Source organism: Meleagris gallopavo, chromosome Z (assembly GCF_905368555.1).
Source record: "Meleagris gallopavo chromosome Z, MGAL_WU_HG_1.1, whole genome shotgun sequence".
Classification (NCBI taxonomy): Eukaryota; Metazoa; Chordata; class Aves; order Galliformes; family Phasianidae; genus Meleagris; species Meleagris gallopavo.
This window is the reverse complement of record NC_139435.1, coordinates 63243115-63270770: the sequence shown is the minus strand read 5'-3', so window position 1 is coordinate 63270770 and position 27656 is coordinate 63243115. Positions and strand designations below refer to the sequence as shown.

The 27656-nt window shown below is 43.3% G+C and overlaps 1 protein-coding gene across 1 annotated transcript in view; it reads right to left on the bottom strand.

The window, feature by feature from the left end:
- The window catches only part of CHSY3 (chondroitin sulfate synthase 3), a 154954-nt gene extending 127501 nt beyond the window's left edge, over positions 1–27453 (bottom strand). Inside the window, exons 1-2 of the mRNA XM_019610565.3 lie at positions 26479–27453; positions 24999–25282 (exon numbers count right to left, since the gene is read on the bottom strand). Coding sequence (XP_019466110.3) covers positions 24999–25282; positions 26479–27181 — 987 coding nt within the window. The 5' untranslated portion in view covers positions 27182–27453. The remainder of the gene's footprint in view (positions 1–24998; positions 25283–26478) is intronic.
- Between the last annotated feature and the right edge of the window lie 203 nt (positions 27454–27656).

The following is a 27656-nucleotide window of genomic DNA, read 5'->3' as shown; positions in this document are numbered from 1 at the left end:
CTGGGCTACAAGTGCACACTGACGGAAAACTTATACACCAGTACTTTGAAAAGTAATTAAACCACCAGTTCTAACTCAATTCCTGGATAAACTGAGAGGTCATAATGTCAGATCTTTCTCCAGGGATCAAACCCTGTCTTACGCCCCATACCACTGGAAGCCTGCGGGATTAAGAGGCTTGATAGAGAGATGTTCCTGACCTAGACTCTGCATTTGAACAGAAGAGCTTCACTTCTATACCATGACTGAAAAGTAATGACTGAAGGAAACCATGAACCTGCCATTTATTAAATGGCTGCTCAGTAGAATGCCTTCCTACAAATGGTTTCCACAAGTTTATTAGAAGTCAAGATGCTGCAATTTTATACTTTTTTTCTCTCTGCTGTTCATTACAAATGGACTCATACCATGAATTTTTATAGAAGAAAACATCCAGTACCCACATAGAGCCAAACCTAGTAAAACGGATACATTCAGTGACTGGTGAAATAACCAGGTGTTACAACCTGGTGTTTCAAGCTAGAAGTTGACAAGCGAATGAGACATATGTGAACATTCTGAAAGTGAAGAAAATAAACTGTATCATCATCCTACCACAGAACTTGCCATTAATGTTTTTATTTTTTTATTTAATAATGAAATGTTATTCCATTAAAGGGAATTTAAGAGAAAAAAAGAACAATAAAAATGAAAACATCAGTAAAGGCAAGTTCATTATAAAACATACCTTCAAAGATAAACAAGCTACTTCCATTCAGGGATTACGGCTTTTATTTGCACAGCTTTATTCATTTTGTATTTATTTTGGGTGTCTAAAGCTGCTGCTGTAAAAACTAAAACGACCTATATTGAACAAACCTGGAGAGCTGTAAAAAAATTCCTGATTTAGTAAAGCTTCTTATGGAAATGACTTTCTTTTTAAAACTATAATTGAGTAAATACTTCATTCACATTTCATTTATATTAGCTATATGCCCTCAATAAATACAGTCCTTCAAAGAATAACAAACAGCACACTAGCTTCTTCTGCCAAAACATATGTCACATCTTAACCACAGATACTTCAGTTTTGCTCAGAACATCCCATCACCACTACTATTTTGTTTTAAACTGACTGCCATTTGAAGTTATTAGCATTTAATCGTTCCTGCAGTGCATGCCTTCTTCATATGCTTACAGGAACCCCAGGTGGATCTCCTTTTCTGGAAAGCATCTTGTTATCAACTCTAGCAGTCCTCAATTTCAAGGTCCTGCCTCAAAGCCATACTTGAAGAATGAGGGCCTGGAAAAAAACAGAGCTAGGACCCTGTGCTTCAGAAGAGCAAAATTCCGGCTGCTCAAGCAACTGCTGAGTGGAATCTCCTGGGAATCTGTTCCTAAGGGCATGGGCACAGAAAAGAGCTGGCAGCTCTTTAACAATACCCTTCTGAGATTACAACAGCTCTCCATCTCCCAGCAGATGAAGTCGAGCAGGGGAGGCAGGCAACTGTCATGGCTGTGCAAAGACCTGCAGCTTAAACTGAGAGCAAAGAGAAATGTACAGGAAGTGGAAACAGGGTTGTGTATCCTGGGAGGAATACAGGGATGTTGTCCATGTGTGTAGAGATAGGATTAGGAAAGCCAAGGCGCAGATGGAGCTGAACTTGGCGAGGAATGTGGAGGATAACAAGAAGGGGTTCTACAGGTACATAGGCAGGAGGAGACAGGCCAAGGAGAGTGGTCACCATCTCATGAAAGGTAAGGGGGAGTTGGCTTCCTTAGACATAGAAAAAGCTGAAGTGAGTGCCTTGCCTCAGTCTTCATGAGTGGTCAGGCTTCTTGTGTCTGCCAGGACCACAAGCCTCTAGGTGAAGGTGTGGGGAGTGGTTTCTGTCCCACTGTAATGGTGGAACAGGTCCAAGTCCTCATCATGAAACTGAATGTGTATAAGGCCATGGGGCTGGATGGTATCTGGCATAGGGTTCTGAAAGAGATGGCTGATGTGGTTGCCAAGCTGCTCTTCATCATATTTGAAAAATCATGGCTGTATGGTGAAGTCCCTGGTGACTGGAAAAAGGGAAACACTACTCCCATTTTTAAGAAAGGGAGAAAGGAAGATCCAGGGAATTACAGGCTAGTGAGCCTCATCTCTGTGCCTGGAAAGATCATGGAGCAGATCCTCCTAGAAGCTATGTTAAGGCACATATGAGATCAAGAGGTGATTTGAGACAGCCAGCATGGCTTCACCAAGGGGAGATCTTGCCTGACCAATCTTGTGGCCCTCCAAGATGGAGTGACAGCTTCAGTGGATGGGGGAGGGGCGGTGAATGTCATCAACCTGGATTTCTGCAAGGCTTCTGACATGGTCTCTCACCACATCCTTCTCTATTCATTGGAAAGCTGTGGATTTGAAGGATAGACTGCTCCATGGATTAATAATTGGATGGCTGGATGCAGCCAAAGGGTTGTGATCAGTGATTCTGTGTCAGGATGGAGACCAGTCACAGATGGTGTCCCTCAGGGGTCGGTCTTGGGACCAGTGCTCTTCAACATCTTCAACAATGACATAGACAATGGCATGGAGTGCACCCTCAGAAAGTTTGCAGATGATACCAAGCTAAGCAGTGCAGCCAATACACTGGAGGGAAGGGAAGCCATCCAGAGGGACCTGGACAGGCTGGAGAAGTGGGCCCATGAACACATAATGAAGTTCAATAAGGCCTAGTGCAGGTGCTGCACCTGGACTGGGGCAATCCCACGTATTTATACAAACTGGCCAAAGATCTCCTTGAGAGCAGCCCTGTGGAGAACGATTTGGAGGTCTTAGTAGATGAGAAGCTCAACATGAGCCAGCAGTGTGCACTTGCAGCCTGGAAGGCCAACTCTGTTCTGGGCTGCATTAAAGGAGGAGTGGCCAGCAGGGAGAGGGAGGTGATTGTCCCCTCTACTCAGTTCTTGGGAGGCCCCATCTGGAGTACTTGCATCCAGGCATGGGCCCCCAGCACACAAAGAGTTCTTGGAACAGGTCCAGAGAAGGACCACTAAGATGATCAGAGGGCTGGAGCACCTCTCCTACAAAGTAAGGTTGAGGGAACTGGGCTTGTTTAGCTTGGAGAGAGAAGGCTTCAGGGAGACCTCATTGTGGTCTTCCAATATTTGTAGAGAGCATATAAACAGGAGGGGGAACAGCTGTTTACAAGGGTGGATAGTGATAGGACAAGGGGGAATGGTTTTAAACCGAGACAGGAGAGGTTTAGGTTAGATACTAGGAGAACATTTTTCACTCAGAGAGTGGTGACGCACTGGAGTGGGTTGCCCAAGGAAGGTTGTGGATGCCCCATCCCTGGAGGCATTCAAGGCCAGGCTGGATGTGGTTCTGGACAGCCCGCATAGCAGATGGGGTGAAACTAGATGATCATTGTGGTCCTTTTCAACCCAGGCCATTCTATGATTCTATGATTCTCTGACTTGACTCATTTGTTTTCATCCCTTTATATAAGGGTGTATTTCTTCTTCACTTTTTGATTTGTCTCTTTCACATGCTCACTTTGCTCTGAATACTTTTCTCCTCCTCTATACTGGAGAAGAAGCTGATATTCTTCATGTTGTTGCATAAAGTCCTCCTTAATGTCCTCTCATCTCAAGAGTTCCTGCAAAAGTTTTCAAACAAGCACCTTCACTTTGACCTTATAGTTTTGCCTTTCATTTCCTCATCTTCAGCCCATCCCCTCAACATGTGCAGGGGTTTTTAGTGCACAAAACCACCCACGGGGCCAGGGCCTTCTCACCTGGGAAACAACAACATTGCTTAACACAGACTATTTAATGTCTCACTGAGAATGGATACTTAAGTGCAGGTCACAAAAAATATGAACACAGAAACATTGTATTGGATGGAAGTCCAATCAGTTCAGGTCTTCTAAAGGTCAAAAATTCCTCCAGATACAAAATGAAAAGTAATTAGCTGCCTAATGATATATAACAATAGTCTATCACTTCGTAGAGAGACTTACATAAGCTGATCATAAAAAAAGAAATTAGACAAAGACTGTCAAGTAAGTTATCAAGGAGTTTCTTTGGGTCATTTGTTGACAGAACCAAAACTCTGCATGTTTTCTGAAGACAGCATCTCAACAATCACTACCCTAAGTGCTCCACTCTTCAGCAACATTCAAAGACATTCACTGAGAATGGATTCAGGAAAGTAAGAACTCCGTAAGATATTACCTGAATCATTTCTCTCGAACACCCAAGATCTGTCACAAATCTCTCAATTAATGTTGAGAACTAACCACATCCCACTGATGAAATCTGAAAGATTTGGAACACAGAACATGGCTGCTGGCATTCGAGAAAAAATTCGAAGAAAACATACATTATCATGCTGAAAGCATTCTTAGGTGACTTTGTTAACTAGAGAACATTAGGAATTAATGCATATGAAGCTATTAAACATTAAATATGCTTTCTAGAAGCTCTCTCCAACCCATTATAGACGAAGCCTTGAGATAAGTGCCCCATGATGATCATACTATTCAGTTTTTGAAAACTCATGATAACAAATGCTGTCTATCACGACTACATAACAGGTGAATTTTTGACAGTGAACAGAAAGGATGTATATAAACTATTTGACCTCTTGAACTTAGCAATAATTGTATGATTCTACACTTCAGAAAAATTTTACTAAAAATAAGTTAATGATAGAGGTATGCAGAACTGTTAAACACAACTGACTTCATGTTTGAATATGTCTTGTGTCAAAGCAGTTCTTCCAGCAACAGCACATACTGTTCAGCACTACTGCTGTAATACAGAAGGGTTATCCAGAGCTGCTCTGGAAATGTAAGAATACATTTTACATATTATGATTCTTCTGTGAATACTGATTGGGAAAGATTAAAAAAAAAAAAAAAAAAGCTTTTTAAACTCAAAATTTGAGGAAGAGAATGTAGTTGGTAGTTGAGAAGTATCTGTGAACACAGTTATTAATTCAAGCAAGCAGAGAAAAGTAGAGATGCTTTCTTGGGACTTCAGGGAAAAAAAAAAGAAAAAAAAACAGTTCAAAAACAAGCTGGATTCTGCCAAAACTCATGTTTTTCTTTCAAGAAAGCTCCTGGAGCTAGCAGAAGTAGACCACTTACACAGTAAGTTGTTTGCTTCATATTAGTTACAGGACTGATGCAAACCCTCTGAACTGCTTAAGGAGTACAGATTTAGCACAGAAAATATTTACAACTTATTATTGAGGCTGAAAAGCTCTGAATGTTAGAATTAAAGTTGTATTTTTAGAAATTAATTTTTAAAATGTAAACAAATGTTTAGATTAAAGTAACTAAAGTACAAGTATGGACTTGTTCCTGTAGTGAAATCTGAGATAAGTTTCTGAATGACTCTCCATTCCTTAAGCATTCTCCCTGTCTTAAATTACTCAGTGTAGCACCATTTACAAAATGCTGTATAATTTATTCATACTCAAAGAAATTCACACTAAAGGCAAATGCTAATCTGCTTAACATGACCATACATTAATATTTTATTACATACACATTTAAATGAATGTAATGAATGTAATTTAAGCTAGTTGCTAAATTTAAAAAGAGCATTCATATTCCACTTGCATTATTTTTGAAACATATCATCCATTGTGGGCTGAAAAAAAAAATCAATATCAAAAAATAAGACAGATTCTGCTAACTTCTAAAAGCAAAATCTTTTTTTTTTTTTTTTTAATACAGTTCTCAGCATTCTCAGCACTAGACCATAGATCAACTGAATACAGTGGTTATAAATGCTATGTACACACTATAGAAGCCTCTTAAGATAATAATTGGAAAACAAAAAAAAGCATGGATTTCAGATAAAGGCCATATAATCTCTGAAAATCACTGTAACCTCCTGACAGCTACAGGGTGACATGTTGGCAAGTCTCTTCATAATGCTCATTCAGTATACCTGTAAAAAGAAAATGCACATTCACAACAGCCAGCAGGTTCAGCTAAGAGTCATTACAAATCAGAAAACTTGAAGAATGTACCCACCCAGGACTAGAAATTTTCATTCTGCTTCCTACTTTATTCATCTAGTATGCATGACGCTGTAACATCTTTCCTAAATAATGCATTTTCAAGATGTGATTTTCACCATACACATTGTTTTCTTGAGAGCTCACATTTACCAAGTCCTTGTTTTCAGAAGAACATACTTTTGAATAACTAAAAGCCTCTTTAAAAAAAAAAATAATTATTATTTCATTGTTGACATTTCAAGGAAATCAGCTCTACCTACCACATTTAAAAGTACTGGATTGCTTTCCTAGCCTAGTTAACTTTTATATATATTTACCTATGTGTACTGAATCACAAGAACAGTATTTCTATACTGTAAGAACAGCCTTTTGCATAACTTGAGCAGATATAAACTGAAGGACAGGAGGTTTGTGTAAATGTAAGCTCAAGAACAGATTGCGGAGGAAGCTGTGGAGCTTGTTGTCAAGTGAACATAAGAAAGTAGGATAGATGTCCTGTTGTTGAAGATAAGAGGCAAAACAGATGCCTCAGCTCAACGTAACATCAGTGGGAAACTGGTTTGGGCTACGTCCCCCTAAGAGGTTGGAAATTTACAGCGAGAATGACTTCATCCTTCATCCCACGACCACCAGAGATGTTAATTATTTCTTGGAATTTCTGCCTATGTCCTTGGAATGTAATGAATATGTACATGATAGGCCTCTAAATATGTTATCGCTGCTTCTCTCAAGTGTCCACGCCCAACAGGAGCAAACCCTCATGCAGCCAGTGCTGCTGTAATCAAGGGAATACCTGCTTGACATAACTTAGTGGTGTGTCAAGTTACCTTGTCAGTTTTCCCAGTTCCTAAGTATATATATATGTGCACACATATGCATGTACACACACATACACACACGCATATGTATTGATATATGGACACACTCGTCCGAGTAACAATTCCTTAAACAATTAATTGGAGTCTTCCACTTACTTAAGAATTAGAGAATTCATGAGCAGCACACACAAGATTTTTGTTTTTTACATTTACATAAATTAGGTAAGAAATTGTGGCATGAAAAATTCTGCACTACAAGGTTGACATACTTCAACCAGAAACATCAACTCTACCAATGAAGTCCAGTATTCATTCAGTATTTGTCCTGATTGCAATGGCTGCATAGCAAACACTGGAAACTACTGCATGTTCATCTTCCGTAGATGTTCAGCTTTACATTCAAGTAACTGACTTTACTAACAAGGTCCAGTGTTTAAAGACAGACCTTTCAAATCATGTGGAGATTTACAGTAATTTACATGCTTATTTAAGATATTTTCTATAACAAACAAAATCTAAAAAGAAATCGCTAATCACAGAGACCAAAGGAAGAGAAACAGCTTTTAAAAAGGGTAGACAGTGATAGGACAAGAGGGAACATTTTAAGCTCAAGGAGGGAAGATTTAGATTAGATGCTGTAAAATGCACTGAATAGTCAGAATGAACAGCACTTAGCAGTTCATGTCACGTGTGATTAAAGTCTTTGCAAGACAAAATCTTTCTTACTCACTAATCATTCTTCTCAGTGGAGGTAGAAATAGAATTGGAACAACTGCGAGTGTTTTCCATGTGGGATGTGACCACACAATGCAGCACACTCCTCCCACTGCTGCAGCACCTGCCTTTGCTGTGTAGGCCATTAGGCTAACCAAGTTTGCTCTCTTTATATAGGGAAATATAATTTTCATCTCATAAAACACCACATTGAAGACAGCACAGTTGTACAGTGGTGGCATGACTAAGCACACGACTGCTAAACTAGTAAATTTTAGCATATATAAAATACTCTGTTAGTCAAAGGCTCAGTGTTTGAAAATGGTTGAAGATGACGCTGACCTAGCAGTACCAACCAAATGCAGAATGATCAGGCTGGGGGATGAGCTGCTGGAGAGGAGCTCTGCAGAGAGGGACCTGGGCGTCCTGGTGGACGACAGGTTGGCCATGAGCCAGCAGTGTGCCCTCGTGGCCAAAAAGGCCAATGGCATTCTGGGGTGCATTAAAAAGAGCATGTCCAGCAGGTCGAGGGAGGTGATCCTCCCCCTCTACTCTGCCCTGGTAAGGCCTCATCTGGAGTACTGTGTCCAGTTCTGGGCTCCCCAGTGCAAAAAAGACAGGGATCTCTTGGAAAGAGTCCAGCGGAGGGCCACAAAGATGGTGAAGGGCCTGGAGCATCTCCCCTATGAAGAAAGCCTAAATGAACTGGGTCTATTTAGCCTTGAGAAAAGAAGACTGAGGAGGGACCTGATCCAGGTTTATAAATATCTGAGGTGTGGCGGCCATAGCGGTGAGGCCAGTCTCTTTTCAGTGGTACGTGGAGACAGGACGAGGGGAAACGGACATAAGCTGCAGCACAGGAAGTTTTGCACGAATGTGCGTAAGAACTTCTTCACGGTGAGGGTGACGGAGCACTGGAACAGGCTGCCCAGGGAGGTTGTGGAGTCTCCTTCTCTGGAGATATTCAAGTCTCGCCTGGACGCCTACCTGTGCGACCTGGTGTAGGGAACCTGCTTTGGCAGGGGGGTTGGTCTTGATGATCTCTAGAGGTCCCTTCCAACCCCTACAATTCTGTGATTCTGTGATTCTGTGAATGATAATGAATGTACAGTGTGATGAATAATGCTGAGTTGCAGGAATGAAGCAGATTCCAGTAGAAGAAACATCTAGTGCCACAGTAAAAGGTAAAGCAAAGTTCAAGGAAACAAACTAGAGCCTTCTAAGGTAAATAAAGCATGGTACAGGCCCAAACGGCTGTATATTTGTCAAACTGAACTTCAAAGGCAAAGAAAAGAAGCTACTTACTGAAGCAATCAGATTTTCACAGTATCCCTGTGGCACAGTTTGCCTGTGGCGCAGCGCAGGTAAAAAGGGAAAATCTACTATTTAAATGCAGCACAATATAAATGGGAAGGCTGTGAAGAGATGCTTATAATAGCTGAATAATGGAAAGTCTTCCCAGAAAAGTCCTTTCGTTTTCACAAGCGAAGAGAAAGAACAAGTCTCCAGGTGTAAATGCTAGAGAGCATTTAGCCCAAGAACCAAAAAGTAAATCACGCATCAGCAAGCCTGTAAGGTACGAAGGTTTCTTTATTTTTGAAAATATGGTGAAAAGTTTGTGTGTTTTAATAGAGAACAAGAAAAAAAACCTTTGAAAAATAAAGAATATCAGTCATTAAATGTGTGTGTTAGCTATGAAGAAGAAAAAAGCAATAAAATAGTACAAATGTCTCTATACCATAATTCAAGCACTGATTAGAAGCACTACTTAGCAGCATTTTAAAGATTGAATTTTATTCGAGAAAGTCAATAATGCCTTTAAATATCTTCATATATTCAAGATCGAGAAGGACAGAGAATTTCTGTTGTTTACATGAGGGAAAAAGAACACACAGAATACAGGTTCAGAAATGGATGATTTTCAGTGGTATGCAGAATCTTTTTCCCCTACAATACTATTTCTAAGTAATTTCTGGGTCAGTTTTGGTTACTCATGAGAACAAAGAGCTGCTATGTGATACATACATGTTCTAAAAACAGTACATGATATATTTACGCATAATTTTATTAGAAAAATTAAATAACTCCCAGTAAGGAGCTGCAAACATATTTACAAAGAAAAATTTACCAACACATAGTCAGATGATATGCTCCAGTACACATCCTTTAAAGCAATCAGAATACAATACATCAGGAATACATCAACACAAAGCCCTAGATTTTCATGAGCTTGGACAGTAAAACCCATGTAAGCTCTGCAAGAATATCCAAATAAAAAATTGGGCTTCTTGCATCAGGTTATCCATCAGCAACCAGCTAGACCTTAAGCAACTAAGAAGCATTTCCTTAGAATATGGGAATAAATGGAAATATCTGTTAGACACAAAAGTACTCATAATCTGTACTGATGAACAGATGCCAAAAGAGCTCTATTGAACATCTCTCCTTACGAAGTATTTACCCTCAGTGAATGTTTATTAATTACACTATAAAACATTAAAAAACATTTTGAAACCATTAAAAAAAAAAACACAAACACAGTAACAACTTATTCTGTCCTCATATTTATCATTAAAGCTTCTCTTAACATAAATCTGAAATTCTTTACATAGGAAACATTTTAGTCATCTACCTGCATGACTATAATGGATGTGACACGAAAGAAAATAATTACTTAATTTGTAGAGGGTAATACCTAATCTGCCAAGACTTGTATTTTTGCCAAAATGACTGATGTAATTATGGCTAAACGTAAACAACAGAATCAACAAGAAAAGTACAAATCCCTTCCTTCCCTTACTTCATTCCCAGGCATCATCTTTTATTTTCTCTCAAGCTATAAAGACCACAAACTGCCTCTACAATGAAGATCACAAAGGTATTAAAAGGTATTAAAACTAGTGGAATTATCAACTAGTTTGCTTCTATCAGCAACTTTACAGTTTTAATGCAGATTGAACAGATCTTTTCAAAGGTCACTTCCAAGGAAAACAGAAGATTTTCCAAATAATGTTTAGCAATGGAAAATAAACAATGAAGTTATTTAGTAAAATCATGATGCAGTACTCAACATTCCAATTGGCAACAGCAGAGTTATTTTAAGTCCTTATGGGAAGCTCCCACAGAGATACTTACATCTATTTTCAAATGCAAAAGTAGGCATCACCAATGTTCAGATATAAGAAAACTGTAAGAGTTTCTATTTTATCAATGATTATTCAACCAAGAATAGCATATAATAGAATATTTTGAAACATACTTAAATACCTAACACGGCTGTTTTGAGGGTGTCAATTAGATTTTCCCCTTCTGAGCTAATTAATTTTTGTCAGCATTTTATCAACAGCATCCACAGCTAACAGAAATCCTATTCAGATCAATATGGGAGCATAAGCGCTTTTACATTCCTCAAACATGCCTGCTTTAAGGCAATATGTCACAAGAGAAGTCTTATGAGATAGAACTCCCAAACACAAGGTGCTGATTCAACAGAAGCTCTTCCTAACACATCGACCTCAATGCACGTCAGTCTACTGTTCCAACTTAGTTTCTTTCAGCACATCCCTCTCCTGGTTCTAGCACCATGCACAGTAAAATAACACCACCACTGCTGCTCCAAGCATTGTCATGCTGATGAACTAGGAAGACTGGACTGGGCTGGACAGCTGGTGAACACATTCAGACTGACAACCAGCCATTCCAGGTGGTCACTACAGGAAGATGACACATCTCCCATGTCTGTCCCCATCACACATACATGCTTACGCTCAAGAAGAAGAGGAAAATAGAAGCAAATCTGAAGCTAGGTTCACCCTAATGTTTCATATGCTAAACATGATAGCTTACTGACTTCAAACAGGGCAGCAAACACTGACTACTCATGACCAAGATGCATATAAGGATGCCCAATGCAGAGTTCCAGTGCAGAATTCTTTCTGGAGGTAGAAAGAGCAACCAATGCTGGGGAGAGGTAAACAAACACACTCTGCAGCTTTAAGCAAACTTCAAAGCACCAAGATGCCACAAAAGATATACACTTACATGACCTTCTTGTATACACTAAAAACACATTCTCCAAAATTTCCATGGCAAGATGTTAAGAAAAATTACTTTTTACCATTTTCCAATATTTTGTATTCTTGTTAATTCATTCCTGACATTGGTTAGGTGCAATTATTTTCCTCTTGCTTCCCCCTTCCTTCCCACATAAAGGCAAATTAAAAAAAGAAGAAAAAAAGAATCAAAAATACTAAAATCTGTTTTCATTTGTTATTCAAAGGTTTATACTTAATAAATTAAATAGTTAACAATTTAAAAAAATAGGAAAGCTTAATAAAACAGTTTCATTTGACAAAATGTTTCGTCATCACTCGTTAAATTCCCTGATTTCTATAACTAAAACTCATGTACTTCAGAAAATTTTTCGCAAAGCCAATATAAAGTTACTGAAAAAGTCACTGTTGTTTATCATAATCAAAAATAAAAAGCTGTGTACTTCAAGCAGTTCATTGGTAAGAAAGTCCCCTTTGGTGATGAAAAGTTATTATGCTACCAGGCACACTATGGTCAAGAAAAATGAAAAGCCAAAAAGCTAAAATGAAGCTGGAAGCCAGAACATATATGGCACTGATATAAATGTAAATAACAAACTGAAAGATAAATTCCTAAACTTTACAGGAGAAAGGCTGCAATAAATACCTGGAACAATTTAAAAGGTCTTAAGGAGCTTCCACTGCACTACAGGCATGAACATACCATATTTCTTTAGCCTATCTGCTTTCATCCCACAGGGAGCTTCTTTACACACACCATACCCAGAAAGGGCAATAGCAAATCCGTTTAGATGTTAATTTGTTCTTGACCAGTTGATTTTTAAAAAAATTTAAAAAAAAATAAAAAAAAAACAACACAAAAACTTACGGATTTTAATGTCATCTTGCAAACAAAATCCTCACAGTATCAAATGCAAAAAAAAAAAATTGAAAAAATTACCCCGTACCAAAAATGATAATCTTACTTCAAAAATATTAAAAGGAATGCTGCAAGTTTCTAAATAGAATGTTTAACCACAATATAATTCATCAAAAAAAAAAAAAAGAAAAACCCACTTAATTATTTATTAAGTCCCTCAGACTCCAATATTACAATTGTTTGTTTAAACTAACATATCCCAAAAGAGACTTAAACTTTTTTTTAACATTCAAAAGGGGTTATCTTACTTAAGATAAAACTTCAAGCAACGTGGAAAGTGACTGCAAAGTACTCAGCTAAAATAAATGTAAAAGTAACCTTCGCTTTCCTAGGTTTGTTTGAAGACTAAATTATACATAAAACAGCATTCACAAAGCCAATTACTCCCCCAGAATTTCCTAAAATTATACCTGTAGCTGAAGATGTTCTTTGTTTCCTAGGTATATGTATGTTTTGAAAGATTTCTTAAAAGCAGACCAAAAGCCTTTTCTAAGCATAATAGCTAGGAAGTCCAGAATATTACAGCTCAGGTGGAACATTTATTTGCTGTCCAGTTTCTAATATATACTGAAAAAGTAATTAACTTGTGGACTAATCCTGAGCTTAAATTATTAGTCATAACTAGTAAGAAACATCAAAAGTCAGCAGTTCTTGCTACACTTCAAATTAAGAGACGTACTTTTAAAATATTTTATGTCACAAAACTCCCAGTTTCTTTTTCTGATCCATTTCTGTTTTAGCAGAATCTCACATCTTTTGAGCTCATCAAAGGATGTGAAGCTGGAAAGTCAGACTAAAGTTATCGTGAGATTTTCTAAATACAAACAAAAAGAGATATTAAAAAAAGTCTAGAAAAAGTAACAAAACTCATCAATTCTGGGGTTGAGAGAGGCAGGAACATAGTGCCTCTGCCTATTGCAGTATCACAGGATCACAGAATGGCCCAGGTTGGAAGGGACCTCAAGGATCGTGAAGCTCCAACCCCACATCCGCCACCACAGGTAGGGACATCAACCTCCTCATTTAATACTAGACCAGGCTGCCCAGGGCCCCATCCAACCTGGTCTTGAACACCTCCAGTGACAGGGCATCCACAGCCTCTATGGGCAACCACTCTCACATTAAAGAACTTCCCCCTGACTTCCAACCTAAATCTTCCCTCCTTCAACTTAAAACCATTTCCCCTTGTCCTACAGTTATCAACCCTTTCAAAGAGTTGACTCCCCTCCTGCTTATAGGCTCCTTTAGGTACTGGAATGCTGCTATCAGGTCACCTTGCAGCCTTCTCTTCTCCAGACTGAACAAGCCCAGGTCACTCAGCCTGTCTTTGTAAGGGAGGTGCTGCACCCCTCTGATCATCTTTGTGGCCCTCTCCAACAGCTCTCTGTCTTTCTTGTATTGGGGGCTCCAGACCTGGACTACTCCAGATGGGGCCTCACAAGAGCAGAGTAGAGAGGGACAATCACCTCCCTGTCCCTGCTGGCCAACTCCCTTCTGATGGAGCCCAGGACACCATCTGCTTTCCAAGCTGCAAGAGCACTCTGCTGGCTCATGCTAAGTTCTTAATCCACCAGAAGCCCCAAGTCCTTCTCTGCGGGGTTACTCTCAAGGACCGCTCCTCCCAGTTTGTATGGATGCCTGGGATTCCTCCAGCCCAAGTGCAAAACCTTGCACTTAATGATATTGAATCTCATTAGATTGACCCAGACCCACCTTTCAAGTCTGCTGAGGTCCCTCTGAATGGCATTCCTTCTTTTCACTGTGTCAACTGCACCCACCCAGCATGGTGGCAGCAAAATGTTAAAGAGCACCGGTCCCAAGACAGACCCCTGTGGGACGCCACTCGTTACCAGCCTCCACTGGACACAGAACCATTAATCACCACCCTCCATCTGCGGCCTTTCAACCAATTCCTTATCCATCGAGTGGTCCACCCATCAAATCCATATCCCTCCAATTTGGAGATAAGGATCTGGTGGGGGACCATGTCAATGGCCTTGCTCAAGTCCAGGTAAATGACATCGGTCACCTTTTCCTTGTCCACCAATGCTGTCACTGCATCATAAAAGGCCACCAGATTGGTTAGAGTCTTTAAAAATATTGCACACACTTCGAGCAACACTATACCATTTAATTTAGTTAAATCAGTTTGCAACACATAACTCATCTGCAAAAAGGCTCAAGCAACACAGTCAAACAAAACTCTTTGTCAGAAACAATAAACATGATAGAACTTGTAAGTGCGAAAAGGAAGGTTATACTTCAGAATACAGGAAATAAAAAGATTTTGAAAATGAAAATACTAGGAATATTTTTGCCTTCTAATCACAAACCTTTTCAACTGCCAGCCAAATTCACCATGTAGAATGATGTGGGGCGAGAAGAACTCAAAGGAGGGAGCCATCTGTCTCCAAATTGCCCGGAAAGAAGAACAAATGGTTGACTGTAAATATCTCACAAAGTCTGCACAGTGCTACAGGAGCACGTGGCTCAAATGAGGACCATGAGGGTCAAGAGAAGAATGACCCAATTTCAACACTATAGTTACTGCAGAAGTATTTCTTTAATGACTTCTTTTAAATCTGTAACATGTATACATAGAAACACAAGATCAGGTACGTAGACTATGGCATGGAGTGCACCCTCAGAAAGTTTGCAGATGATACCAAGCTAAGCAGTGCAGCCAATACACTGGAGGGAAGGGAAGCCATCCAGAGGGACCTGGACAGGCTGGAGAAGTGGGCCCATGAACACATAATGAAGTTCAATAAGGCCTAGTGCAGGTGCTGCACCTGGACTGGGGCAATCCCACGTATTTATACAAACTGGCCAAAGATCTCCTTGAGAGCAGCCCTGTGGAGAACGATTTGGAGGTCTTGGTAGATGAGAAGCTCAACATGAGCCAGCAGTGTGTGCTTGCAGCCTGGAAGGCCAACTCTGTTCTGGGCTGCATTAAAGGAGGAGTGGCCAGCAGGGAGAGGGAGGTGAGTGTCCCCCTCTACTCAGTTCTTGGGAGGCCCCATCTGCAGTACTTGCATCCAGGCATGGGCCCTCAGCACACAAAGAGTTCTTGGAACAGGTCCAGAGAAGGACCACTAAGATGATCAGAGGGCTGGAGCACCTCTCCTACAAAGTAAGGTTGAGGGAACTGGGCTTGTTTAGCTTGGAGAGAGAAGGCTTCAGGGAGACCTCATTGTGGTCTTCCACTATTTGTAGAGAGCATATAAACAGGAGGGGGAACAGCTGTTTACAAGGGTGGATAGTGAAGGACAAGGGGGAATGGTTTTAAACCGAGACAGGAGAGGTTTAGGTTAGATACTAGGAGAACACTTTTCACTCAGAGAGTGGTGATGCACTGGAGTGGGTTGCCCAAGGAGGTTGTGGATGCTCCATCCCTGGAGGCATTCAAGGCCAGGCTGGATGTGGCTCTGGGCAGCCTGGTCTAGAAGCTAGCGACCTTGTACATAGCAGGGGGTTGAAACTAGATGATCATTGTGGTCCTTTTCAACCCAGGGCATTCTATATGATTCTATGAAACACTGTACTAAAATGGTATGGAAATACAAATCACTTTTCTAATCTGGTGAGAACCTAATAAAAGCGTTGAAGAGGGCAGTGGCGTGCCACTGGCCACCCAGACAGGGAGGAGGAGTTTTGTCACTGTGAAGAGGGTGATAAGCGCGGTTGCACCCATCAACGACCTGGTAAAAGTACGAGGGCAGATCCAGCACTTTCAGTAACAGGGCGGAGCTGTTAGTCACACTTGGTAAGGCTACTCTGATTGTGCTGGTGCTAGTGGGTCTGCTGGATTGCCATGCCTGCATCCCGGCGGAAGCCTACTGCCAGGAAACATGTGGAGACCCAGACAGAGGTCCCCTGCACACGTAAGAGGAAGGCTGTAGCCAAGAAGAGTGTGGCAACCCAGACTGAGGTCCCAAAACAGCACGCTAGCGTTCAGGTTGCTGGCTGCAACGAGTGCCAGAGTCTGGCCCTTGAAGTGCCAGGCGATGGAGGCAGAGCCTGTGTAAGGTGTGACCAGGTAAATGACCTTCTCAGTCTGGTGGCCTGCCTGAGGGAAGAGGTGGAGAGGCTGAGGACCATCAAGGACTATGAAAAGGAAATTGACTGGTGGTGCCAGGCCCTATCAGCCCCGAGGTCCCGACATGCAACTGAGGCTCCCTATGGAGCATGTGGCCCCCAGTCGCCTTGCAAACAGGTGACGGAGAGGAATCGACAGACAGACTGTGCTCCTGATACAGTGAGCCCTCAGTCTGCTCCTTACCCTCACAATACTTATGAAGAACTAGGGGATGTGGGACTGGGACAAAACTCTCTCCCAAAAGGGCAAGGTGATATCCACTGCTCAGTGGAGGAGCCTCTGCCCTGTTGTTGCCGAGCAGAGCAAAGCTGTTTGAGAGAGAAGGACGGGTGGAAACAGATACCTACTCGGCATTATGGGCGTCCCCCCCCAGACCATGCTCAGCGCCCCAGGTGCCTCTGCGGAATAGATTTGAGGCTCTGGAACCCGAGGGAGAGGTGCGTGCAGGTGTGGACGGAGGCCCACCCGTGAAGGTGCCTCGGGGGAAGCAGTCACCCCCGTGCCTCAAGACTTCCTCCACCCGGAATGATAGAAGGGTGGTTGTCATAGGCGACTCCCTGCTGCGAGGAACCGAAGGCCCTATATGCCGGCCCGACCCTACCCGCAGAGAGGTGTGCTGCCTCCCTGGGGCACGGGTCAGGGACATTGCTAGGAGACCTCCCAGACTGATCTGCCCTTCTGACTACTGTCCACTATTGATAGTACAGGCTGGCAGTGAAGAAGTTGGTGAGAAAAGCCTGAAGGCTATCAAAGATGACTTCAGGGGACTGGGGTGGGTAGTTGAAGGAACAGGTGTGCAGGTGGTTATTACATCTGTACCTTCAGTGGCAGGAAACGATACTGGGATGAGCCTAAAAACCCATCTCTTGAACAAATTGCTTAGGAGTTGGTGCAAACGCAGGAGTTTTGGTTTTTTTGATCATGGGGCAATTTACTCGGCACCTGGCATGATGGCTGCAAATGGAAGCAGCCTGTCTCCATGGGGAAACAGGGTTCTAGCTGAGGAACTGGCCAGACTTATTGACAGGTGTTTAAACTAGGTATGAAGGGGGAAGGGGACAAAATGAGGACCACTGGGACTGAGGGGGCAGTTTGAGGCTCCAAACAGAATTTGATGGGTGGAGACAGTGGAGTTCAAAGGCTTGGAGAGGGGTGGAGGGATGCTGCTTCTCTTAAGTGCCTGTATACTAATGCACGTAGCATGGGGAATAAACAGAGCTGGAGTTCCGCGTGCGGTCGCGAGGTCACGATCTCATTGCGATCACGGAGACGTGGTGGGACAGCTCGCATGACTGGAATGTTGTCATGGAGGGCTATGTGCTTTTTAGGAAAGATCGGCTGGCTAGGCAGGGTGGTGGAGTTGCTCTTCATGTGAGAGAGCAGCTAGAATGTATTGAACTTCATTGAACTTCACTTGGGGGAGAGTGATGTAGCAGTGGAGAGCTTATGAGTGAGAATCAAGGGGCAGGCTGGTAAGGGTGACACTGTTGTGGGTGTGTACTACAGGCCCCCTGATCAGGATGAGGAGGTTGATGAGGCCTTCCATAAGCAACTGGATGTAGCGTCACGTTCCCAGGCACTGGTGCTTATGGGGGACTTCAATTATCCAGATATTTGCTGGATGACCAACATGGCCAGGCACGCACGGTCCAGACAGTTCTTGCAGTGCATTGAAGACAACTTTCTGATGCAGGTGGTGGAGGAACCGACGCTGGGAGGGGTGTTACTGGACCTTATTCTCACCAACAAGGATGGACTTGTTAAGGAAGTAAAGGTTGGGGGCAGTTTTGGTTGTAGTGATCATGAGATGGTGGAGTTCAAGATCCTGAGTGGAAGAAGCAAAGCAATAAGTAGGATTGCTACCCTGGACTTTAGGAGAGCCAACTTCGATCTCTTCCGGGACCTACTTGGAGCTATCCCGTGGGCTCGGTTGTTGGAAGGTAAGGGGGCCTCTGAGAGCTGGTCAGCATTTAAACAGCTCTTCTTCCAAGCTCAGGATTGGTACGTCCCTGTGAGCAAGAAATCGGGAAAAGGTGGCAGGAGACCTGTGTGGATGAGCAAGGAGCTCATGCGCAAGCTCAAAGGAAAGAAGAAGGTCCATGAAATGTGGAAAAAGGGTCTGATCACTTGGGAAGAATATAGGAATGTAGTCAGGGCCTGCAGGGATGCAACGAGGAAGGCTAAAGCCCGTCTGGAATTGAATCTGGCTAAAGTGATAAAGGATAATAAAAAAGGCTTCTTCAAGTATATTAACAGCAAAAGGGAAAGTAGAGAGAATGTGGGTCCCTTACTAAGTGAGGGAGGGGTTCTGGTAACGGGGGACGCTGAGAAGGCAGAGAAACTGAATGCCTTCTTTACTTCCGTCTTCAGTGAAAAGGCTCTCCAGCAGGAATCTCACACCCTGGAGGATAGTGAGAGGGTCTAGGGAATGGGAGACTTCCCTTTAGTCAGGAAAGAAGACGTGCGTGAGTGCCTAGGCAGTACTAAGGTCCACAAGTCCATAGGACCTGATGGGGTGCATCCACGTGTGCTGAGGGAGCTGGCGGAGGTCATTGCCGAACTGCTCTCCATCATTTTTGAGAGGTCTTGGATAACAGGGGAGGTCCCTGAAGACTGGAGGATAGCCAATATCACTCCGGTCTTCAAAAAGGGCAAGAAGGAAGATCCGGGTAATTATAGGCCTGTCAGCCTCACCTCTGTCCCTGGAAAGGTGATGGAACAGCTTGTGCTGGATACCATCTTCAGACAACTGGGAGAAAAGGAGGTTATTAGGAGTAGACAGCATGGGTTCACCAAGGGGAGGTCGTGCTCGACCAGCCTTCTATGATACTGTCACATGCTGGGTGGATGGGGGAAGAGCGGTAGATGTAGTCTACCTTGATTTTAGAAAGGCATTTGATACTGTCTCCCACAACATCCTTATAACAAAGCTGAGGAAGTGTGGGATAAATGGACAGTGAGGTGGGTTGAGAACTGGCTGACTGGCAGAGCGCAGAGGGTCGTCGTTGGTGGTGCAGAGTCTGGCTGGAGACCTGTAACCAGTGGTGTCCCCCAGGGGTCTGTGCTGGGTCCGGTCTTGTTCAACATCTTCATCAATGACCTTGATGAGGGGATAGTGGCCACCCTCAGCAAGTTTGTTGATGATACGAAGTTGAGAGGATTGGCTGACACGCCTGAAGGCTGTGCTGCCATTCAGCGAGACCTGGACAGGCTGGAGAGCTGGGCAGTAAGAAACCGGATGAGGTTCAACAAAAGCAAGTGTAGGGTCTTACACCTAGGGAGGAATAATTGCATGCACCAATACAGGTTGGGGGATGAGCTGCTGGAGAGGAGCTCTGCAGAGAGGGACCTGGGCGTCCTGATGGACGACAGGTTGGCCATGAGCCAGCAGTGTGCCCTCGTGGCCAAAAGGGCCAATGGCATTCCGGGGTGCATTAAAAAGAGCATGTCCAGCAGGTCAAGGGAGGTGATCCTCCCCCTCTACTCTGCCCTGGTAAGGCCTCATCTGGAGTACTGTGTCCAGTTCTGGGCTCCCCAGTGCAAAAAAGACAGGGATCTCTTGGAAAGAGTCCAGCAGAGGGCCACAAAGATGGTGAAGGGCCTGGAGCATCTCCCTTAGGAAGAAAGGCTAAGTGAACTGGGTCTGTTTAGCCTTGAGAAAAGGCAACTGAGAGGGGACCTGATCCAAGTTTATAAATATCTGAGCTGTGGCGGCCATAGCGGTGAGGCCAGTCTCTTTTCAGTGGTACGTGGAGACAGGACGAGGGGAAACGGACATAAGCTGCAGCATAGGAAATTTCGCACGAATGTGCGTAAGAACTTCTTCACGGTGAGGGTGACGGAGCACTGGAACAGGCTGCCAGGGGGGTTGTGGAGTCTCCTTCTCTGGAGATATTCAAGTCTCGCCTGGATGCCTACCTGTGCGACGTGGTGTAGGGAACCTGCTTTGGCAGGGAGGTTGGTCTCGATGATCTCTAGAGGTCCCTTCCAGCCCCTATCATTCTGTGATTCTGTGATTTCAAGTGATCAGTTCTGATAACTATAATTAATGTTGCTGTCGCAAGGTAACTTTAGATAAGAAATAGTTAAAGAAAGCACATTCTGAGGCCTCTGCGATCATCCTATTCCTTTCCTCACATCCTCAGACACTGCTACAACCTTAATTATTCACACTTTCATACATTTTTTTCTCTGGGATCACTGACAGCGTATTCTATGCCTTTTTAATATAATGGTTGCATTTAAGTAAACATCTAATGTAGCTGCTCATCGCAAGTGCACTTGCTTAGGTGTCTCTGCTTCAGAACTAAGCATGCCAGTATCCTAACAGCAAAACAGCGTCCTATCTTCACCAAAATAAATACATCCTTAATACTCATATGGTGTTCAACTGAAAGCTCCACTTTTATCCACCATCTTCAAAATAGAGAGAGACTAAGTCAGACAGTCATGGGATATCCCAAGCTGGAAGAGGTTCACAAGGATCACCAAGACCAATCCCTGGCTCCAAACAGGAACACCAAAACACAAACAACTAAGTCCCTCACCAAAAATTATGAGACATAAGAAAGGAAAATCAACATTTAAAGAAAGTATTTTCAGCAGAAGCAGAAGATAATTTGTAGACATTCCTATGTCTCAAGAGAGTCACAGTGCCAGGGCAAGCAATTTGATCTAAAGAGATATCTTTGCAGGATACTTACTCCAAGTACTGGGAATAGAAAACAAATAACCATACTGAAGAGTTCTTGTATTTAAAATAAAATTTTAAAAAAGTTGATGAGATGAGACAATTAAACAATGAGAAAATATATGCAGTGGATTGCATGTATGTACAGTCAAATTACATTTTTTTCAATATCAAAGTATGCATTACCAAAACATTTAAAGTGTATAGGGCATTTTCTATGAATGTAGTTTTAATGCCTATTTTCTCCTGTAAAGAGTAGAAAAAAGTCTACAAAAAGACAACCCTTACAAACTTAGCATTAGAATAAAAGTCTCAAAATCTTCATTAGTTTTATGTTGCATTTCTCACCTTTCCATTTCTGGAAAAAAAAAAATCTCCTGGGTCACTGATAGTATCTATATTCTGACGATGTCTGATTTCTGTTAGAATTTTTATAGTCACCTTATTTATTTTGTCCTTTTCTTATCTGTTATATACTTAGATTATATATTACAAAGCTATCTTTTAACACCATAAGTATCAGTTTAAAAAAAAGAAAAGAGGAAGGGATGAGAATAAAGCAATCAGTCTTCTTGAGTTTTGGGAGTTTTTCTCATTTACATAATAGCCCTTACAGAATAGATCCTCATAAAAAGCAAAGCATGGAACACGATGTCTGTTTTTCAACTGTACCTCTATTTTCCAAAGAATAAAACAAAGTGTGAGTCACTAACACCAAGCTACCCTCTTCATCCACTGCAAAGCTCTTCTAGGCTTCAAAAGTAGCAGGGTAGAGTTGGTCACTTGAAATATGGACTCTGAGAACACAAAAGATCCTATTTATTTTCTATTATTATTGATCTGGGAAAACAGAAGATGCTGAAAAAGAAAAATCTCTGAGACTTTTTAGAGAGGCACTTTTCGCAAATGTGCCAATTTTATCACACCTTAATCACTATAGCATTGCCAAAACTGGACAATAAGTTAAGACACAGTTGAAAAACGCATCTGAACAAAGATGGATTTCCTGCAAAAAGCAAGAAGGAAACGATCTGAGCACAACACAGGGCTCCATCAGTCTCTCCTGCCCATGCTGGGGCACTGCATTGCTGCCATAGATCAGCTGTTGTTCCTGACCTGTAAGATTCTACCAGCCTAATGCTGTTCTCCCTGACCCTCCTCCAGTTCATCACAGGCATGCATAGCATGGCAGGGCCAAGCAGAACAGCTGTACAGGGCAGCCATTGCCCAGCAGCAACAGCCACAGCTGACTGTGGGCATCTGACAAACAGCAGCCCCAGGGCAGGCTTGTTTCTCCTCTGCTCCACACAAGTGCCCCAAAAACTCTGTTATTAGACAAGCCTTCTCAGCAATCCAGTGACTAGCTTGTGATTTAAAGAGGAAGAGCGCTGTCAGCAGAGACAGAGAGACAGATCACCTCAGCCATAACTTACTTGGCATGTGGGAGATAGGTTCTCAGCCCTGGCTTCCTACTGGGCACAAGAAGGATTAAAGTCCAGAAAATTACTCTCTAAGCAGCAGTTACTGCAGGTTCATATACCTCTTTCTTTCCTGTTCTTTCTGACGGAAAAAAAAACCCTTAAAATAACACTGTAGTCCTTTCCTTGCCAGCCAGTATAAGTGTAAGCCAATACAGGCATACAAGCAAGCACAACATTCTGGCTGTACCTCTACACAGAAACAAAACAAAGCCTGAGTGGCAGTCAGGTTCACCTACACCACCAGAGGCACCTGGCAAAGATCAAGCACATCACGTTTTCTCATGAGTTCTTCAATTTCCTTCATCTTCAACAACAAAAAAAGACTTTCAGTTCCCATTCCTAAAGAATAAATCCAGTAACAAAATTATGTCACATAGATTCAACTTTATTCTAGAGGTTTTCTATTCCTACATACAAACCTGAATGGAATTGTTCCCAGTTCACATTAGTTTTCAGCTACACATTCGAACCTCAAAATCTCCCTAGAAGCAGTGATGGTCTTAAAAACCTTGCAGCCCAGCAGGACTCAGTTCAGTACTTCAGTTCAAGAAGACTTCAAGACAGATGTGGAACACACTTTGCAGTCCATCCTAGACACAAGTCTCCAAAACAGAAAAAAAGTAAACTCCTATTTTGTTCTACCCCACTTACATTCAATCACAAAATAAATTGTAACCAAGTTATCATCACTTTTCTTCCCAAGATGACAAAACAGACAAAAGAAAACAAAAAACTTCCAAGATAATACTGTCAGGCCAGAATTAGAATTCTAATATCTGATATAGATAAGCAGACATTGAATGCCTGTAAGGATTTTAAAACAAACTTTCACAAGCAAAGTCCAAATATATCAGAATATAAATTAAGCTACAAGTGCTTAAAAGTCTGACTAAGAACTACTAGTATAACATTGATCCCCATCTGCACAACAAACACCTTCCCTGCTCTAGCTCTGCAGCTGGTGTATTTTATCACATTTTAATTCAAACCACTTGTTGAAATACTCTTTAAAAACACATTTCTATAGTGGAATAAGAGATAAGATTTCCACCTCCTAAATCCATATTAGCAATTTAAGATTTACTGTTCTTTTACTATTCATACTGAGCAGCCTACCAAAGCCATTTTTAAACAAACACCTTTTTCCAGGCCTTTCAGAAAAAAAAAAACCACTAATGCAGAAAAACAATTATTTTTCCTGACTTTTTGTCTTTAATAGCACATAACCTCTTTCAGTGGCCCATTTAAATGATTCTTCTGCCTTATGAGGTAACGTCACAAGGACGAGCAAAGATTAATATTAAAGAACCAGTCAAAATAACTAAAATTTTATTCATCGTACTTGCTATCATTCTTCACCTTTCCTGTCAGCTGCACACTCAGTCTATTTTAATCTGCTAAGATGATGTTGCCATTAACCACAATGTTTTTAGTGAAATAGCCCTGATTCCTAGTCACAGCACCGCAAACAAACTTTTTTGGAGCTGCAACACATCTTTATTACTTCAGAAAATGTTGCTACTGAATGGAGTCATTTTTTCCCAAAAGGACCTAAGCATACTAAGATTTGTTGTGCTGTGTATGTCTGCGACAAATTTAAACACTAAGTAAAATAAGTTCACTAAGTAAAATACTGTTGAAAGTATATCAGGGACACAGGCAATATAACAAATTTCCTGTCTGTACAAAGAAAAAAGAAGTCCCAATTTCTGCATTTGCCCATAAGGATTTCTGTTCAAATGCATATGAATAATTAAGAAAATACAGGCAATTCTTCTTCAAATACCACAACATATTTTATGAATCTGTACCATAGAAGAAAATGATATGCCAGATGCTTATATAGAAATGATTTCTGAAAGGGTCCAACTTCAACATAATACATCAAATAGAGCAGCATCCTGCCAAGGGTTATTTATAGAAAACCTACAGGTAATGCTTTAGCAACTTATCACATAGCAATACTTACAATATGGCTGCTCACAGATAGAAGCTACAGTAACCATCACTAAATGAAAACTAAAAAATACAAGTAGAAATAATAGATGGTTGCAGCCACATGCTATGAATGTTTCCCCACCACTTTTCCTTGCAGTCTGCAGTTTACATTCTAATGCGTTTGTTAAAACCTAATTATGGTGGAAAGAGATGGCAGATACTCTGCAAGATGCAAAACCCTGTAAACAAACAACCCTGTGGGACAAATCCTTTTACTTACCTCATAGGACCAAACACACTGCGTTCCTCCAAATCTTCGGACGCACCTGCCCACCTCCACATCTTCATGAGTGGTGTACATCTCACGAAGGCATTCACCTATGTGTGGCACCATCCTCCTCAGAACCTCCCGGCTGAAGATCATTCCTGGCCCTCCCATGCAAAAATTCTCTCCAGGCTCAAGTCCCAGCTTCCCAAGTTCTTCAATGTTACCCAGACCAGTCTGTCCCAAATACAGAGGCTCACTGCTGTTCAGTGAACGAAGAAAGTCCTCCAATTTTTCACCTGAAAAAATAAAAGACCACTGTTATCTGTCTGCTTAGTCAGCCATCTGTTTTCCTGCATCTCAAGCTTCTTTGAAATCTAGCAGGCGCCTTAGACTATCACAGGAAATGACCTCCAATGTAGTATCTTTGGGCAACTTTATATTTCTCAGACTCTTTTTGAATATCCTCAATTAATATTTCAATGGCACTTTCATGTACCCTGAAAATATGATCAAAGCCTTACACTATTCAGCCAACACTGATGGAAATCATTCCCTCACTAGTTTAAAACTCTCTAATGCGAGACAATTTGTCAATATAGTTCTAAGTTGAGGAGGAAGAGACATTGGGGAAAGATATCAGGTATTACTTCTAATGAGATTGACTTTGGAAAAGATGAGCTCAAGCCTAAATTAAAAAAAATCTTTGACACAGAATAATTTTCTGTTCTTCCCCTTGGAACACGGCAAAAATCCAGCATTTTCCTTTAAATGGCTTACCAATTTTTGCAAGAAATGTAATTCAACATTTACCTGAAATTTAGAGTTGGCACACAGGTTTAACTTAGACCCGATTAAAGACAGGTTCACTACAACCCAGTATTAAGCCCAAAGACAACAGTGCCAGCTTTTACTTCTGCATCCAAACCCATGTAGGTGTGGTGTGTAAACAGTTCAGAGATGAATGACAGCTGACAAGTTAGGAACCTATTAAATGACTCAGACAAACCAAACGACAAATAGCGCGGTTACCTCAAGTTAACTTTCTACAGTTCGTACCACGCTCATAACCCAGACTTATGCCTCTGCCATCCCTCCCTAGGGATAAAAAATAACAGCGGTTTTTCTCTTGTTATCAGAAAACGACTTTTTTCCTTAGGCAGTGGCAAGCACATACCAAAAGGGAGAAGGCTGCAGAACGTCCTTAACTAACGGTGTTACAACACCCACGCGGCACCTGGGCCGATACTTTCTGGACACGCTGCAAAGCACAACAGCAGCTTTACAGGTAGACTTCGGGGTCTGCTCGGCTTGCAGCACTATTCAGCCACGTGAGAATTCTCACTGTAACTGAAGACACCGCCTCCGAGGAGCGCCAAACCGCAGCCCCCGCGGTGGGCACTGCCGGGTGGGACGGGACGGCCTCTTTCCGCGAAGCCGACGGGGCGTCCCGTGCTCCCCTGCCTCCCTCAGCTGTCGGGCCACCCGCGGTCACCTTTAATGTAGACGTCGTCGTCCGCCCGCATGAACCACTCGTACTTGTCCAGGTAGTGGTCGTGCATGTACTTGATCATCATGAAAGACTTCTTCTGCGGCGGGTAGGAGTCGTCCACGCCGGGCAGGGCGACGACGGGCAGCGGGGGCAGCCCTGGGGGCGCGGCCGAGCCCTGGCTGGAGAAGAACTCCACGCGGCCCGGCACCGAGGGCGCCCACGTCCGCTGCGCCGCCACCGCCCGGCTGCCCAGGTACTTCTGGGCCGTCATTACCCCCACGTAGAGGAAGTTGCGAGGCTTGGCGCAGCCCGCCGCGCCTCCCCAGTCACCGCTCCCGTTGTGGCTGCCGCCGGGCCGTCCGCTCCGCTTCTCGCCGCCTTCCTCCTCCTCCTCCTGCTCCGCTTCTCCGCCGGCGGCGGGGCTGGACACCGTGCCTTCCTCTCCCGCCAGCAGTTCCCATGGGCTGCTCCGCACGCCCGTGCCTCCCAGCACCGCCGCGGCCGCCGGCTGCACGCCCGCCGCGCCGGCGCCCCCGGCCGCCCCCGGCCCCGCCGCACGGCCGTAGTAGGAACAGAGGCTGGCGCCGCGCCGCTTCTTCTCGCTCATCTCGGCCACCCGGGGAGCGATGAGCCAGGAGGCGGCAGTGAAGCCCAGCACCAGCCCCAGGACCACGCTCAGCCAGGGTCTCCGCGAGCGCACTGCCATGGCGCAGGCGGGGCGACGACGTCCCCCCGCCGCGTCCCGCCAGAGGCGACCCCCGTCCCGCCGCGGCTCCGGATGCGGCGCCTTCGGACGCGGCGGCTTGGACGCGGCTCCCCTGCCCGGCCGCGGTGGCCCCGGCGGTTGCACTGCTCCCGAGGCAAACTTCTCCGGGCGGGCGGCGACGTGGGCGGTGGAGCACTAGCAGCGTCCCCTCGGCTTGCTGGCACCTTGTCACTGCCGCGGCTGGTCCCTCCCCGCCCCTCCCACCGCTCAGCCTCCTCCACACGGCAGCGGCCCTCGCTTGCCGCTCCGCTACATTCCTCCGCGGCTTCCGAGCGCCTCACTCCGGAGGACGTCGATGCCCAGTCCGAACCGGGGAAGTTACGGCCCCGCCACCGTCGCTCCGGAAGGAAACGGTTTTTTTAGGTCTCCGTAAGCTGCCCCGCGCCGTAGCCCCGTTGCTGGGCCCGGCCTCCAG